Source organism: Cherax quadricarinatus, chromosome 79 (assembly GCF_038502225.1).
Source record: "Cherax quadricarinatus isolate ZL_2023a chromosome 79, ASM3850222v1, whole genome shotgun sequence".
In the NCBI taxonomy this organism is placed as follows: domain Eukaryota; kingdom Metazoa; phylum Arthropoda; class Malacostraca; order Decapoda; family Parastacidae; genus Cherax; species Cherax quadricarinatus.
The window spans coordinates 18,527,737-18,546,928 of record NC_091370.1 but is presented as its reverse complement, the minus strand read 5'-3'; the positions used below and the strand labels follow the sequence as shown (position 1 = coordinate 18,546,928).

General features: G+C 42.6%; 1 protein-coding gene across 4 annotated transcripts in view; it reads left to right on the top strand.

Annotated features, from left to right (window-relative positions):
* Positions 1 to 3,930: 3,930 nt before the first annotated feature.
* NPF (neuropeptide F) overlaps positions 3,931 to 19,192 on the top strand; it is a 33,570-nt gene continuing 18,308 nt past the window's right edge. For all 4 annotated transcript variants that reach the window (XM_053797127.2, XM_053797125.2, XM_053797126.2 and 1 more), the window contains exon 1: positions 3,931 to 4,158. In XM_053797127.2, coding sequence (XP_053653102.1) covers positions 3,989 to 4,158 — 170 coding nt within the window. In that variant the 5' untranslated portion in view covers positions 3,931 to 3,988. The remainder of the gene's footprint in view (positions 4,159 to 19,192) is intronic.

Below are 19,192 nucleotides of genomic sequence, written 5' to 3'. Positions count from 1 at the left end.
AGCCAGATGATAGTGGTGAAGACAACTAGTCAGATGATAGTGGTGAAGACAACTAGTCAGATGATAGTGGTGAAGACAACTAGCTAGTGGTGAAGGCAACTAGCCAGATGATAGTGGTGAAGACAACTAGCTAGTGGTGAAGGGAACTAGCCAGATGATAGTGGTGAAGACAACTAGTCAGATGATAGTGGTGAAGACAACTAGTCAGATGATAGTGGTGAAGACAACTAGTCAGATGATAGTGGTGAAGACAACTAGTCAGATGATAGTGGTGAAGACAACTAGCCAGATGATAGTGGTGAAGACAACTAGCCAGATGATAGTGGTGAAGACAACTAGTCAGATGATAGTGGTGAAGACAACTAGCCAGATGATAGTGGTGAAGGCAAATAGCCAGATGATAGTGGTGAAGGCAACTAGCCAGATGATAGTGGTGAAGGGAACTAGTCAGATGATAGTGGTGAAGACAACTAGTCAGATGATAGTGGTGAAGGGAACTAGTCAGATGATAGTGGTGAAGACAACTAGTCAGATGATAGTGGTGAAGGGAACTAGCCAGATGATAGTGGTGAAGGCAACCAGCCAGATGATAGTGGTGAAGGGAACTAGCCAGATGATAGTGGTGAAGGCAACCAGCCAGATGATAGTGGTGAAGGGAACTAGCCAGATGATAGTGGTGAAGGGAACCAGCCAGATGATAGTGGTGAAGACAGCAGCAGTAACAACAGCAGCAACAACAGCAGCAGTAACAACAGCAGCAACAACAGCAGCAGTAACAACAGCAGCAACAACAGCAGCAGTAACAACAGCAACAACAACAGCAGCAGTAACAACAGCAGCAACAACAACAGTAGCAGTAATAACAGCAGCAACAACAACAGTAGCAGTAATAACAGCAGCAACAACAACAGTAGCAGAAACAACAGCTACAACAACAGGAACAACAACAGCAGCAGTAACAGCAGTAGCAGCAACAACAGCAGCAGCAACAACAGTAGCAGTAACAATCGCAGCAACAACAGCAGCAACAATAGTAGCAGTAACAACAGCAGCAGCAACAACAGTAGCAGTAATAACAGCAGCAACAACAACAGTAGCAGTAACAACAGCAGCAGCAACAACAGTAGCAGTAATAACAGCAGCAGCAACAACAGTAGCAGTAACAACAGCAGCAGCAACAACAGTAGCAGTAACAACAGTAGCAACAACAGCCGTAACAACAGCATCAGCAACAACAGCAGCAGCAACAACAGTAGCAGTAACAATAGCAGCAACAACAGTAGCAGTAACAACAGCAGCAGCAACAACAGTAGCAGTAACAACAGTAGCAACAACAGCAGTAACAACAGCAGCAGCAACAACAGCAGCAGCAACAACAGTAGCAGTAACAATAGCAGCAACAACAGCAGTAACAACAGCAGCAGCAACAACAGTAGCAGTAACAACAGAGCAGCAGCAGCAGCAGCAGCAACAACAGTAGCAGTAACAACAGAGCAGCAGCAGCAGCAACAACAACAGTAGCAGTAACAACAGAGCAGCAGCAGAAGCAACAACAGTAGCAATAACAACAGCAGTAACAACAGAGCAGCAGCAGCAACAACAGTAGCAATAACAACAGCAGTAACAACAGAGCAGCAACAAACAGCAACAACAGCTGCTTCTCGGGTGACAACTCTCATCTGAGAAACAAAGCTAATTCCAGCAGACTTGGTATCGAGTGGCAACTATATATCTTTCTTGTCCATCCTGCAGCCCCCGGGCACCCATACAAGTTTACCGCTCTTCCCTTAATATAATAATAATGCTCCCATCATTTTCTTCAGTATATATGTATTTATATATCAGATTTTTCGTTTATTACGTCATCTGCTGTTCTTTGTGAGGTATAACTCAGCTATATTTATTGCTAAAGCGTTATCGTGAGGGTGGACAGGCAGTAATATTGGGATTATTATTATTATTACTACTACTACCACCATTACATCATGGGGAGGCATTCAACCCATGGTGAGGGAGAGGTCATACAAGTGCCTCAAGAAATGGAAGGAATTCAGATTTGATTCAAAGAATTGAAGTATTGGTCCGGTTCTTTAAATTAAGATCCCCTCATAAATATCAATGAGCCTTCCTGGAGGGGAGTAATATTGACATAAGTATTCCAAAGCAATACTATAAAGTTTAACTTAGTAGGTTTGATATGCAGCTCATAGCCATGGTGATGGTGGTAATCAGATCACAGAGGTACATGAAGGGTGCATGAACTTGGCTACCATGTAATGGTGGCAGCTTACAATGGTAGTGACGTATTTACAAGTTTTTGACCAATAGTTTTTGTTGAATCCTGGTTTGGTGGCAGTGATATTAAGTGATTTCTAGGTGGCAGTGTTACCTGGTAGTCTAGCAGGTAAGGAGCCAGTGATTGTGTGATGGTGACAATAGATAGCGGCAGTGTCACCTAGTAGTCTAACAGGAAGGGAGTAAGTGATTGTAATAGTGACAGTAGATAGGAGTGTCATTTGGTAATCTAGCAGCTAGGGCGTCAGTAACTGTGTGACAGTGTGACTGTGCACACTAAATCACACAAATTAAAACGCCTGATGTGAATCACATTATGTGATATCACATATTTAAAAAAATACTTTCTAGCCCTATGAAGCAAAACTTAAATTTTGGTAAATTGATTTCTCTGGCGTGTGCAGCCTCTCACTGGGAGGTAACCAGGTCTCTGCAGGTGGTGGTGGTGGTGGTAAAATAGGTAGGCTGATTGCTTAATTGGCCTTAAAGCCTATCAACCAATCAAATGGTCATTAAGGCTGCATGTCACTTGTTTCTCACCAGTCAGGTACACTTTAAATCCCTAAAAGGGGAATTAAAATACACTCCCAGTGTGTATACAGTGAGAGATACCACTCAGTGTACATATATTCTTGCCACATCCCACCGCTCGTCAGAGACTAATGGATAGTGAAGACCTGAGGTGAAAGATAGAACCACTGTACCTGCCTGCTAAATGCAACTTGCAATGTTTTTACCGGTTCTTTGCAACTTACGAAATACCGTTAATGTCACCTGTTTCACAGCTGAAGGTGAAGTGCAACCTTCATATTATTGGATATCTGCCTACACTCATTCATCAATTTTGTATAGATTTTATTTATTATTAGAGGTAGTAGCAATAACAACACTAGCACTAATAGTAGTAGTAATAGTGCCACTAGTAGTAGTAGTTACGGTAGTAGTAGTAATGTTAGTAGTAATAAGGGTTAAATAACGCATGGATAATACATTAGTAAAGACAAATCAAATTAATTTTTAGCAAATGCCAAAACCCCGAAAAATTAGTTAAATTTCCCGCTAAAAAATTGTAACCTTACACCGAGAAGTTTATATCTGAAGAAGAACAATTTGTGTAACATTCCCAGATGTTACACAAGTATCTTATTCTTCAACTTGTCGGTTTTCTGAACCATATACATCACAGATTTATATCTCTCAGTGTATATACGTCGAGAGTTTAATCCTTATTTTAGGAACTGAAGTATTGAATGTTGGTGAACAAGTGACGTGCAGCCTTAACGACCCTCGTGTAGTAGTAGATAGATTTGAAGCCGAATTAATCAGTCTACCATTTGGAGTTACATGTGTGAGTAAGTGGAGGTAGTAGTAGTAGTAGTAGTAGTAGTAGTAGTAGTATACTACTACTACTAATAATAATAAATCTATTTCAGCATGATACAATATACAGAGACGGGAGCATTTCTGGCCGGGTAAGGGTAAGTGTTAGGAAAATGTAGGGAGGGATTAGGCAGTGGGTTGGATATGTATGTGGGAGGGGGGGGCGTTTTCCCCTGCGTGTCATGGAGGGGGTGTTTGGGGTGGGGCCAGCCAGCAGGGTATATAAAGTGCGGGAGATGTGAAGTCAGCTCACTGTCTGTCCCATCGTCGCCAGGTTGCAACCTCTTCTGCCGCTCCTCTACACACACCCGTCATGTACCGTCAGATGCTGTCAGCTCTCCTAGTGGGCGTGGTGGTCGTGGGCGTGCTTGAGATGGGCGTAGCTGACGCCAAGCCAGCTCCACCCCAAGTGGCAGCCATGGCTGACGCTCTCAAGTACCTTCAAGAACTTGACAAGTACTACTCACAGGTTTCAAGACCCAGGTATGGCAATCACACACCCATAACCTCTTAACACTTCTTCTCTCAACCCCATTGCTCTTTACCCATTTTTAATGCCGCAACACCCACAGAAATGTAAAATTTGTTTCGATGCCAAAGGTCTTCAGCTCACTTCTGAGTCCGAAACCTCGCATGACTTCGAACGTGTCTTGCACTCGAGCAGCGCCTTGGTTTCAAGGCAGAACATTACCAGCGCCTTGGTTTCAAGGTAGAGTATTACCATCGACTTGGTTTCAAGGCAGAGTATTACCAGCACCTTGGTTTCAAGGCAGAGTATTACCAGCGCCTTGGTTTCAAGGTAGAGTATTACCAGCGCCTTGGTTTCAAGGTAGAGTATTACCAGCGCCTTGGTTGCAAGGCAGAGTACTAGTAGTACCTTGGTTGCAAGGCAAAGTACCAGCAGCGCCTTGGTTTCAATGCAGAGTACTAGCAGCACCTTGGTTTCAATGCAGAGTACTAGCAGCACCTTGGTTTCAAGGCAGAGTACTCTCAGCACTGGTTGCAAGGCAGAGTACTAGCAGCACTGGTTGCAAGGCAGAGTACCCCAGATTTAGTTAATATGAAGATTTAAACAATCTATACCTCCTAATTTGGTCAACCATATTCAGAATTTCCGTACTTGCACCTCTACACCAATGTAGCTTCAACGCCAAGTTATATTGCGAGGTCAGGTCCCCTCAAGGGAGGTTCCTTGATACTGGTGAGTGGCTTTTGAACTGAGGGATTGAAACTATCCTCCAATCCCTTGAACCGAGTCTGAATGCCTTCCTGTCCCCCAGGAATATGATCCCTACGGGTTCAGCGCTGCCATTGATGCAATAATGTGAGGTTGTGTTAGGTAAAGTTTGTTTTGGTTAGGTTAATGTGTATTATCTTATATTTCCTATAAGGAAATTACGGAAGACAGGTCAAACTTTATTCGTGTATTTTCACACGCACGGCAACGTGTGGAGGATGAGGTGACTTAAGACAAGGTTCCACTTAGGATTAATATTATTATTATTATCATTGGGGAGTCCAATATCCCCGTTGGGATTATACAGCGCCTGTGGGGGTAGGATATATGGAAGGCATTCAGGGAACTGGAGCACAGATCCGATTCCCCAGATCAAGAGCCCCTCACCAGTATCAAGGGACCTCCCTTGAGGGGTCACTCAAGGAGAGCTTCATTCAGTCCTTATCAAGAATTAATACTTCTTAAAATGAACGTTGTTTTAATAACGTTTTGCTGTGGTCTGATTGTCCAACTCGCCCAACACTCATGATATCTGATTTCAGCGAATTTTGTATAATTTTTCCTTGTGTACCTTATGGGGACGCACAGTATGACGTTATTTGTATGAAGCATATCTCTTAGATATTTGAATACGAGGATGTATAGTACAGTTTTCCTTGTACTAGGTATATCTTAGATATATAAATATCGGGACATACAGTATGGCTTTCCTTGTATTAAGTATATATCTTAGATTTAAGTGTATTAGCCGCTTGATCTAGTCGTGTCATGAATTTATTCGATCACTGGTGCCTCAAACAGATTTGCAGGTGTTTTTATTTACCCTGATGTTCATCTTGGGCAAGACTGCCTACCTGTCTTAGCTGGCCTCACATCCACAGTGTTGTTCTCCTAGCATACTCTTCCGGCACGGCTCTCCGACCCGTAGAAACCTCAAGAACCTAAGACTGGGCGAGACTGCGCGTCCTCTCCCGCATTGTATCAATCTTCACCCTTGTTTTTTCATACTCTTCTGCACATTCCACAGCTGCCACACCTTCCACCACTCCCACACACTCCACCACTCCCACACACTCCACCACTCGCACATCTTCCACCACTCCCACACACTCCACCACTCCCACACACTCCACCACTCCCACACCTTCCACCACTGCCACACTCCACCACTGCCACACTCCACCACTCCCACACACTCCACCACTCCCACACCTTCCACCAGTCCCACATCTTCCACCACTCCGACACACTCCACCACTGCCACACCTTCCACCACTGCCACACACTCCACCACTGCCACACACTCCACCACTGCCACACTCCACCACTCCCACACACTCCACTCCCACACCTTCCACCAGTCCCACATCTTCCACCACTCCGACACACTCCACCACTGCCACACCTTCCACCACTGCCACACACTCCACCACTGCCACACACTCCACCACTGCCACACACTCCACCACTGCCACACACTCCACCACTGCCACACACTCCACCACTGCCACACACTCTGCCACGCCCACACACTGTACTCCACACACTTCTTGCCCCCCCCCCCACACATTTTACCTCTCCCTTACACACTACTCCCACACAATTCTCCCACATACTCTGCTTCTCCCAACAATTTCTATTCCCATACACTACTCCAACATACTCTCTACTCCCACACTCATACTTGTATACTTTCACTCATGCACTCCCGCATTCATTCATACGTATACTCGAACAAGTTTCTAACTCCTACTCTCACTTGAGCTTTTATTCTAGCTGTCACTCCAGCTGTCACTCCAGCTGTCACTCCTATCATTCCAGCTGTCACTCCAGCTATCATTCCAGTTGTCACTCCAGATATCATTCCAGCTGTCACTCCAGATATCATTCCAGCTGTCACTCCAGCTATCATTCCAGCTGTCACTCCAGCTATCATTCCAGCTGTCACTCCAGCTATCATTCCAGCTGTCACTCCACCTATCATTCCAGCTGTCACTCCAGCTATCATTCCAGCTGTCACTCCAGCTATCATTCCAGCTGTCACTCCACCTATCATTCCAGCTGTCACTCCACCTATCATTCCAGCTGTCACTCCACCTATCATTCCAGCTGTCACTCCACCTATCATTCCAGCTGTCACTCCACCTATCATTCCAGCTGTCACTCCACCTATCATTCCAGCTGTCACTCCAGCTATCATTCCAGTTGTCACTCCAGATATCATTCCAGCTGTCACTCCAGATATCATTCCAGCTGTCACTCCAGCTATCATTCCAGCTGTCACTCCAGCTATCATTCCAGCTGTCACTCCAGCTATCATTCCAGCTGTCACTCCACCTATCATTCCAGCTGTCACTCCAGCTATCATTCCAGCTGTCACTCCAGCTATCATTCCAGCTGTCACTCCAGCTATCATTCCAGCTGTCACTCCACCTATCATTCCAGCTGTCACTCCACCTATCATTCCAGCTGTCACTCCACCTATCATTCCAGCTGTCACTCCACCTATCATTCCAGCTGTCACTCCACCTATCATTCCAGCTGTCACTCCAGCTATCATTCCAGCTGTCACTCCAGCTATCATTCCAGCTGTCACTCCAGCTATCATTCCAGCTGTCACTCCAGCTATCATTCCAGCTGTCACTCCACCTATCATTCCAGCTGTCACTCCACCTATCATTCCAGCTGTCACTCCACCTATCATTCCAGCTGTCACTCCAGCTATCATTCCAGCTGTCACTCCAGCTATCATTCCAGCTGTCACTCCATCTATCATTCCAGCTGTCACTCCAGCTATCATTCCAGCTGTCACTCCAGCTATCATTCCAGCTATCATTCCAGCTGTCCAGCTATCATTCCAGCTGTCACTCCAGCTATCATTCCAGCTATCATTCCAGCTGTCACTCCAGCTATCATTCCAGCTGTCACTCCAGCTATCATTCCAGACCTCTTAAGCTCGCTTTGTATTCACGACGGAACCGATAAACCCGTTGGGGAGTGGGAGTCAATCAAGTCTGATCCGAGGAATCAGACCCCCATTCCTTGGATCAAGAGACCATCACCGGCGTCTCCTGGTCCTCAGACAGAAAAAAAAAACATCACTTCTGATCACATCTAAATAACTGAACTTTTGGAACTTTGTATTACGACACATTTCGCTCATCTGGATATTTTTCGAACTTTTTTTTCAATATTTATCGAAATTTTTCAGTCTTTTTCTTTAAAAGGCTTAAAAAAAATCTGTTTTCAGTCTTTTTTTTTTTCAGAAAATTTCAATCTCATTTTTTTTAATTTTCAGTTTTTCTCAATGTTTCAGTTTTTTTTTTTTTTTCAAAAAAATTCAGTTTCTTTTTACATTTTTTTTAATTCCTTTCAATCTTTAACAATCATTTTCAATATTTTTCTTTCTAGCTTCTCAAATGTTTCAATGCGTTTCGTCTTTTTTTTCAGTCTTTTCCAAGTTCTTATTGAGCGAAATGTATCCCAATTGTGTCTAATTGATGTACATACGTGTGCATTGTATACTTTGTACGCTACACACACACACACACACACGCACACACGGGGCCAGGAGCTGAGTCTCGACCCTTACAATCACAATTAGGTGAGTACACACACCAGCGAAGAGGCGGGCTGTGACTCGACCCCTGCAACCACAAACAGGCGAGTTCACATACATATACGTATTGCAGAACAAGACTGTCATGCAATGTTTCACTCACCTGCGGGTGAAACGATGATCAATAATGTCTTGCTCAGTTGGACAGCTTCCTACAGCACGTGCGAAGCTGTCTTGGCGAGCAGACCGCTAGCAACAACAGCCTGCTTGTCCAGGAGGGCACGGGAGAAGCCTGAATTTCGGCCGGCCTGGGGGAGGAGAGGTACAAAAATATGTGAAGCCGATCACAGGTATACTATTGTGTTATATCTGTGACTTTGTATATGACTGTTATATACCTGGAAAAGACCCGGACCGGGACAGTACCGGCGAATCTACAACAGCCGGTATATATATATATATATATATATATATATATATATATATATATATATATATATATATATATATATATAATATTATATATATATAAGTGTGTGTGTGATGTGTATGTACTACTACGAGTAGCAGTTGTCCCTTGCGGGTTTAGCGCTTTGTTCCGATGGTAATAATTATAATACGGGTAGCAGGGTATATACACCGAGGGATGCATGCATTTATACATATGTAGTGAGTAGCAATGTATTTACACCGAGTGTATATATTTGCTGATGTATATGTAGTGATATTTGATTTCAGGAGAGGGAAGGGTAGCCTTGATTCATCGAATCAAGGGCCCTTAATCATCAGCAAGGTACCTTCCTTTTGAAGGGCCTGGTGGCCTGGTGGCTAAAGCTCCCGCTTCACACACGGAGGGCCCGGGTTCGATTCCCGGCGGGTGGAAACATTTCGACACGTTTCCTTACACCTGTTGTCCTGTTCACCTAGCAGCAAATAGGTACCTGGGTGTTAGTCGACTGGTGTGGGTCGCATCCTGGGGGACAAGATTAAGGACCCCAATGGAAATAAGTTAGACAGTCCTCGATGACGCACTGACTTTCTTGGGTTATCCTGGGTGGCTAACCCTCCGGGGTTAAAAATCCGAACAAAATCTCTAATCTTCTGCTGAAGTTCCTAGCCTAGTTCCCCTCAAGGAAGGTTCCTTGATGTTGGTGAGGGGCTCTTGATTTAGGGAATTAGATCTGTGCTCCAGTTCCCCGAATTAAGCCTGAATGCCTTCCACATCCCCCCCCCAGGCGCTGTATAATCCTTCGGGTTTAGCGCTTCCCCCTTGATTATAATAATAATAATAATCCTAGCCTAGTTGAACAAACTAAAATAATCTCGTCAATCTAGGGGCTTAACCATCGCTCTGAGACCTTGTTGAACTAGTTCATTTCTCCCACTTGGACTCTTCAAGTTGGCTAAGATTTGCTGAGGCGTAAGAGCTGTCTTGTAAGTTAGGTGTAAGTTGGTTAATCCGTGGGGACGGTAGACTTATACATGGGTAATGACTTGGTGCACTTCGTGACTCGATAAAGCTCTATAAAGAGTGAAACATGACTTGATAAAGCTCTACACAGGGAAACATGACCTTGTAAAGCTCGACACAGTTAAACATGACCTTGTAAAGCTCTACACAGTTAAACATGACCTTGTAAAGCTCTACACAGTTAAACATAACCTTGTAAAGCTCTACACAGAGTTAAACTTAGCTTGTTTAAGCTCCACACAGAGCGAAACATGAGTTGATATAGGCCTACCCAGGCGAAACATCGTCCTAACAAAAGGAGCATTTCCTCTCAGCCTTGATGGATCCTTGTTGCATACAAGGATCCATCCAGCCGTCCCCTCAAGGAAGGTTCCTTGATGTTGGTGAGGGGCTCTTGATTTAGGGAATTGGATCTGTGCTCCAGTTCCCCGAATTAAGCCTGAATGCCTTCCACATCCCCCCCCCCAGGCGCTGTATAATCCTCCGGGTTTAGCGCTTCCCCCTTGATTATAATAATAATAATCCATCCAGCCGTGCATTGTTGCAACCACGGTATCTGTGGCTTAAATTATTCGTATTGAGACACGGTCAACCGAGAAGCGTAGTTTGTAAGTATATTTGCCAAGGCGGTGGTTTCTAAAAGATTAGTTGGGAGCTGCTCCCAGCAGGGTCGAGGCGGCAGGGAAGAAATCTCTTAGGTAAGAGAGAGGCTTCCACACAAGAGACACATTAGACTTGGAGGTTTCCACGCCACAACAACCTATAGGGAGGCTTCCAACACACCCATTAATGTAACCTCGTTAAGGTTTCCTACCCGCAGTAACGCTCTAAGTTTCCTTAAGTTGGCTAGGTTGTAGGCTAAGTTAAACACCCATGTTGTCAGGCTCACAGCAATAATGATAATAATTATAATTATAATAATAATAATAATAATATTGTCATTCATTAATGCTGAAAGCAAATAACAGAATCTTACTTTGTCTTGTGGCTTAGCGCTTCTTTTTGATTATAATATATGACAAACAATGATATTAGAAACGTTATGACATTAATGTAATTTCTCTCTCTCTCTCTCTCTCTCTCTCTCTCTCTCTCTCTCTCTCTCTCTCTCTCTCTCTCTCTCCCACTCGCATATGTTTAATGGCTGAGTTGTTACACTCATTTTAAAGCCTTCCCCCTAGTAATATAGTTATGGAGATAATTTATAGTTGTAATTTCCTCTATAATTAAGAATTATATATATACAGAGTATGGAAACGTAAAGCTTGAGCCAGCTGTAAGGTGTCCCGTGGCTTGGTCGCTAGCGCACTCACCTCATACTGAAGTCCGGAGTTAGAATCTCCGGTACGGCCGATAACCATTAGGGACGTATTTCCATAAGACACTTGCTGTCCCTGTTTACCCATCAGTATAAAAGGGATACCTGGGTATAGAAATAAAGATATTAAATTAAAGCTTTAATATAGTCAGGTGACTATTTCTATAGAAGAACTATATACTATCTCGACTAAGGACTATCTACTGTAATCTGAATGGTTTGAGGTAGGAATAGTAAAGCAGAAGGCTTCCTCCCTACCATCCACGTGTTGTGATTATTATTATTATTATTATTATTATTATTATTATTATTATTATTATTATTATTATTATGTAATCACCGAGGGAGTGATGACCCTTTTTTTTAAGTTGGCGATGGGATGGGGCAGACAATCTAAGAGTGATTGCTTGCTTTCTCCTGTCTCTCTCTCTCTCTCTCTCTCTCTCTCTCTCTCTCTCTCTCTCTCTCTCTCTCTCTCTCTCTCTCTCTCTCTCTCTCTCTGAGATAAACTTGTCTATGTTGCCAAAACAAGATTTGTAGGCAAACATTTCATGGTTAAAATTCTCCAGCTCAGATGCACACATCAAACAAATTAGTTTAAGTGAAAGATTTTAAAACGAAGACAGATAAAAATGTTGTATTTACCACAAATAATCTGTACAGTCTTCAACTCCATAAACCAACACGTGATAATGTTACACAAGAATACGCAAGATAAATGAGTCACATGATCCGTTAATTATACTACACCCTCTCTCTCTCTCTCTCTCTCTCTCTCTCTCTCTCTCTCTCTCTCTCTCTCTCTCTCTCTCTCTCTCTCTCTCTCTCTCTCTCTCAGTTTATCTGGAGTTTATCTGGAGTGAGTTCCGGGGGTCAACGCCCCCGCGGCCCGGTCTGTGACCAGGCCTCCTTAGGTCAGTGTCCCAGGATGCGACCCACACCAGTCGACTAACACCCAGGTACCCATTTTACTGATGGGGAACATAGACAACAGGTGGAAAGAAACACGTCCAATGTTTCTACTCTGGCTGGGAATCGAACCCAGGCCCTCGCCGTGTGAAGCGAGAGCGTTAACCACCAGGCCACCAGAGGTTCAGAAACTAAGTCCAGAATGATAATGTAAGATATATGTGAGGTGTTTAATGAAGCTGGTGAATAAAAAGTTGACTATCGAGTCTGAAAATTATCAGTGGGAATGGACACTGGTATCAGAGGAGCCTTTCAATACATTTTGCCCAGGGCTGGACTTTATCAAGTACATAAGAATGAGCAAATACACTTCTTTATAAGACAAATGAGCACTTGGGCAAAACGTTGTATGAAAAGGATCATCTGATACCTCTCGTTATTCCCACTGGTCGGCTTTTGCCACTATGTCTGAGAATGATTATGTATCTCTGGACTAAGTCAAGAGTGTATTGCAAACATTGCCCCATACTAAACATTCACTAGATACAAGACAGTGCTTAGGAATTAACCCAAAAATTTTACTATGTAAGGTTATTCAGGTATACACAAATACAGTTACATAGATTATCATACATAGCAGCATATGTGTAGAGAACCTAGGATAACCCCCAAAAAAGTCAGTGACTTATTTCCATTGCTTTAGTGTGGCTGAGTATGAGTAGAGAAAGCAGCCTAGCTCCCATCCTTCCCTGATCAGTGCCAGGTCACCGCTGAGTGAGTGTGGAAGGGTGAGAGGCTGCCCCTGGGAAAACTGTCCTGTTTCCTGACAAACCTTACTTAACCTAACTTAACCTGGGAGGATGTCAAATCACAGCTTCGCTTTACACTTGTTAAGTAGATATAAGGCAGGGCCACTACCCTCCATCTGCTCAATGTTATAAATTAATATCAAATATACATAGTAAATAATTGCAATATCTTGAGTTATTAAAGTTCTTATCATTATCCCCCAGATGACAGACAATAGCAAGATAACTTATACTGAACATTGAGCATACAAACACTGAATAATGTACAAATGTGTGGTTTATCTCTTATCTCGCTACGTGAACTAATGACTGAACAATTCTGAGAAATATTCACACCACTGACCAAATAAGATAAACTAAATTTCATTCACTCTTGAAAGTTTGGCAGTGAGGACACCAGGACTCCCTCAGTCAGAGTTGTTCTGTGTTAACTTAGTTTGTGTTGGTCACGAGGGAAGGAGAGAGAGAGAGAGAGAGAGAGAGAGAATATTAGTCTCGTGAGAAAACACCACTACCGTTGAGGTCAGAACCTGAGGAATGGGAGATAATCATATTTGAACCAAAGTAGCTCATATTCCATGTATCAAGAGCCCTTCACCAGCACCAAGGTAACCCCCCTTCTAGTAGGACTTTTCGCTATAGCTTTTATCCTACAGACAATTAACCCGAGCAGTCAGCAGTAGAGATATTGAAGTCCATGCATTTAAATGGTTAGTTACCAGCTTGACAAAACTGGTACCTAACCTCTCTGTGTACTGAACCTTTTTTTCAAGGTACACCCTTCAATGTAACCATTGTTTAGAGGTGTATCTCACTGTATATGCTGTATACATTGAGGGCTCACTTTAAAACCTTTTTTTTAGGTATAAGAGTATTCTTGACTGGTGGTGAGCAGGTTACATGCAGCCTTAATGGCCTTGTAGTGGATAGGCTTCCAAATTCAATTAACCTTCCAGCCGCTAGGCTCTGGTGAAGGCTACATTGCACTCAAGAATATAAGTCACAATACTGTGCCTGCAACAACTCACAACTTACAGTTCTGAGAGGAAACTATAGCCAAAGTTTTGCTAAATCAAGTGTCATTATCAGACCACAAAATGGCTTGATAAATGATCCAGCACGGAAATCTGACCTAGCTTCCTATCCGAATTAAATTTTTATTTAGCACAATCCACAAATGCAAATGACTTTACCTTTACTAACAAAAATGGAATATTTAATTGTTTTTTTTTTTCAGGGCACACATATATAGTTTATTATGTAGATTTAATGTAGAATCAGTCGGTAAATTCAAAATGACTACGATTGAAGTCGCCTAAATGCTTCCTCGCTTACCCCCTACCCCCCTCTACCCCTACCCCCCTCTACCCCTACCCCCTCTACCCCTACCCCTCTCTACCCTCTACCCCCCTCTACCCCCTACCCCCCTCACAAATGGGCTGAAAGAACAAGTTATTGGAAGATCTATTGAAGCATAACCTTTTATTTTTCAGTCATTTTGGAAGGTTCAATTTTGTTTTTGTTTTTCTTCACCGTGGAAAAACTCCCCATGTACTCAGCACACACTCACGGTAGATGCACTCACAAAGATGCACTCACAGTAGATGCATTCACAGAGATGCACTCACAGTAGATGTACTCACAGAGATGCACTCACAGTAGATACACTCACAGTAGATACACTCACAAAGATGCACTCACAGCAGATATATTCACAGTGGATACGCCAGATACACTCACAGTGGACACATCAGATACACTCAAAGTAGCCACAACAAATGCACTCACAGTAGATACAACAAATACATTCACAGTAGATACACTCACAAAGATGCACTCACAGCAGATATATTCACAGTGGATACACCCAGATACACTCACAGTGGATACACCAGATACACTCACAGTGGATACACCAGATACACTCACAGTGGATACACCAGATACACTCACAGTGGATACACCAGATACACTCACAGTGGATACACCAGATACACTCACAGTGGATACACCAGATACACTCACAGTGGATACACCAGATACACTCACAGTGGATACACCAGATACACTCACAGTGGATACACCAGATACACTCACAGTGGATACACCAGATACACTCACAGTGGATACACCAGATACACTCACAGTGGATACACCAGATACACTCACAGTGGATACACCAGATACACTCACAGTGGATACACCAGATACACTCACAGTGGATACACCAGATACACTCACAGTGGATACACCAGATACACTCACAGTGGATACACCAGATACACTCACAGTGGATACACCAGATACACTCACGGTGAATACACCAGATACACTCACAGTAGATACAACAAATACACTCACAGTAAATACAACAAATACACTCAGATATACAACATACAATCCCAAAACATTTATATCACCTATATTCAGTATACTTCTGTGAGTACCTTAGCATGTTCACGTGTCCCTTTCGGAGTGTTTTTATACGAAAAAGCAACGTTAAACCCCAGCCATGGGTAGGTAATGTAATCAATTAACCAGAGTTTTAGAAGATAATATATTCTGAAGTGGCGCAGACTACCCAGGTCCTGCTCTCATGTGACCGCACACAAATGTTCCATAAATGTTTCTTCTGGCGAAAATGTTAATTGATTTGGGAAAGTGGCAAAGTTGAAGCTCTGGGTAAAATGCAGCATTAAATGAACATTAGCAAGTGTGCTTATGTTCTCCTCTTTAAGGTTACTGCTCTTACCTCAATTGCTTACCCAAGACAATTATTATAATCGTGGGGAAGTGTTAAAACCTGACGGGTCATACAGCGTGTCTTCTAGGGCAATCTAACAGGACAAATAAATTAACCTAGAACAAATTACAAACAAAATTATTTCCCTACGCCGATGACTGCTTCATGAACATTAAATCCAAAATGAAGACAAGTGTAACTGGTGCAACAGAAGTCAACTTTAACAACAATAATAACTAGAAAGTTTTTTTTTTTTTTTAATTTTTTTTGTATAAATTCAAGTGGTAATTCTTACGAAAAAAATCCACCCAGAAAATTCGGTAGCGCAAATCAGAATTGAATTATCTGATGGATTTTTTAAATATAAGGAAAAAATACGTGAACGTGTGTGTGTGTGAGTTAAATATTCATGGATGGTGGCATTGTGCATGTGGTGGACACTACATGTGATAAATGATTGAATTATGAACCTGACTAGGATGGTGCTATATGTTTTAGACATTAAAATTGGAGACCATATAGCTTCGTTGTAGGAAACATCAGTAATATACGAAAACAGTTGCCTTTACTTAACATATGACATTTCACATGATGTCCATACTATTGTACATGTCAACAAAATCCTTCGGAACTCTGGATTAAATGAAAATTTCAGACACTGTAACATTACATTTAGATCACATGCGTGTAGCAGCTGTGGAAGGTCCTCACCTCCCCCCCCCCCTACTAGCAGGATCCCAGTAGAAATAAGTCACTTCGTCTGATTTTGGGGGTTATCCTGGGAAATTTACACTATATATGATCATTGTACTTATGTATATCTGTGCCTAAATAAACTTATGACTCTTGTACTTACTACACACTATTGGACATTGCAAATATTAGGCTTTTTTTTTCAAATACATCGTCCTCTCAGTCGGGTTTGTAATTGCCTCTGATCACTTTCAGTACAGCTTCTGGATAGGTAGGTAAGATTTATCAGTAAGCAGGACAAGTGTTTCCTGACGCGGATTTCAATCTTATCATGACCTGCCACTGCAGTTTTTGGTCATCTGACCGAGGCCTTCCACTGGCTTACCCGTCCACCCTTTTAAAAGTTAATTTGATTGGCCTTAGCTTCTGGAGCTGGTGGTAAATCTGTTGTTCTTGGTTCAAGTCAACCATTGATCAATATCCACCCATAATCTTGTGGATGCAAGAGCTTGCCCTTCACCGCTGAACTAGAATATAAATACAGGAGCTGAAATATCCTGCTTGTGTTGTCAGCAGCTGCTGCAGCTGTTTATGGAAACGTGTGAACCTGCACAGAAGAGATGCTTATAGAAACGTTCCCACTAAATCACGTGTCATCCCGTTCGGCAGATTTTTCACCTCTTAACATTGTACAATCATCCAGTCCTTGACTTGTGGTACCATTGTACACACATCCAGTCATTCACCCACACGGGTGCCACTGATGGTGCCAGAATATCAGAAAAAAAAATATCAATAAGAGTTAGGTATCTCTGGTGTTGGCTTGTTCTCAGTACCGGCGTCAACACCCCTGCGGCGCGTCAGGAGCCACGACCCCTGATGACTCCCTACTCAAAATTTTGTGACGATGGGTAATGCGAAAAGGTGTAACGTGAGGCTAGTGGGTGAATCGTGGGGTTGATGGGGCCATGAAGTGGGATGTATACCTGGAGAGGGTTTCGGGGTTCAATGCCTTCGCAGCCCAGGTTGAGACCAGGCCTCGTGGCGCATCAGTCTGATCAACCAGGCTGATACTACTGGCCGCACGTAAACCGATGTAAGAATCACAGTCTGGCTGATCAGGTACTGACTTCATGTGTGGTGTAAAATAGCACCCCGAGGTACCATGATTTACTCATTGAAACCCATACACAGGCCAGGCCTTTCGTGTTCAATCAACACATTATCAGGAGTTTGCATTGCTGCAGAAATGTAAGAAATCCAGGAACATCCGTTCAAGGGAACGACTCTATCTAGCATGAAATGGTATCAAGGAGTCGTTCCCTTGAACGGATCTTCTGGACTTCTTACTTATTTCTCCAACATTGCAAGCTCATATGATTGCAACACGTAAGGCCTAGAGCTATCATTCAACTCCCGCCGTGGTTGTTTTGCATCAATAGTTCGCGAGTTCTGCATTATATATATATATATATATATATATATATATATATATATATATATATATATATATATATATATATATATATATATATATATATATATTAGATCTTCTGATATATATATTTACCCATGTAATTACTTTTTTGGGACCCCCGTCTCAAAAGATGAGCTGAAGGTGCCCAGTAGCCTCTCAAAATTAATAAATGTGGTGTCGTGTAAGGTTGGTTGGGGTCCATGCTAAGAAAATCACCTTAGAGGCTGTAATAAAGGCTGGCCGGTACACCAATGTAGGCATGTGAGATTCCTTATTGAGAAAATTTTCGACCACATGGTGGCTTTTATTGACGTTTCGCCCGTCGCGAGTTTTTATGCCACGTTTCGGCCACATAGTGGCCAAGGGCGAAATGTTAATAAAGAATTAGATTTTTACTAGGCAGCCTACTATCGTTAAGGTAAACGGAAAATAGATGTACATTATAATGAATAAAGTGTAATTAATGTTTTTTAACACTCATGGAAACAGACTCAGAAGATTGACTGATCTGTATGTTTCGACCCCCGTCTGGGATCCTCTCCAGCTGTGTATATTAAAATATAATTTATGATAGAGGCAAGTTTTTTTAATTATTTTTTTTTCAAATGAAGACAAAGGCATAAGAATTATTTATACACCTACAGGTTTTTCAAGACGTGGGTTGCATCGAGTGCATGATGAATTCAACTTAATTAATTTTGACTTAATTAAGATCTTATTAGAAAGGCCCAGAGGGTGTAATTACCCTCCTCACTGTGTCTTATTGACCCGCCTGTGTCTTATTGACCCGCTGTCAATTCTCTTTGTTCTAACTTAGTGAATGACAGCTGTTGTGTATAATACGAACAGGTGACCCCCGTGGCCTGGCTGGCAAAGCTCTCCCTTCACACACTGAGTGCCCGGGTTCGATTCCCGGCGGGGTAGAAGCATTTCGTCGTGTTTCCTTACACCTGTTGTCCTGTTCAACTAGCAGCAAGTACCTGGGTATTAGTCGACTGGTGTGGGTCGCATCCTGGGGCACAAGACTGAGGACGTCAATAGAAATAAGTTAGACAGTCCTCGATGACGAACTAATTTTTTGGGGCTATCCTGGATGGCTAACCCTCCGGGGTTAAAAATCCGAAGGAAATCTTATCTTACTCGTATATATATCACTATAAATGAGGTGTATTAAATGACAGCCGTTGTGTATGATACTCGTATATGTCACTATTAATGAGATAAGTAAGTAAGTAAGTTTATTCAGGTATACACAAATACACTTACATAGATTATCATACATAGCAGCATATATGTAGACA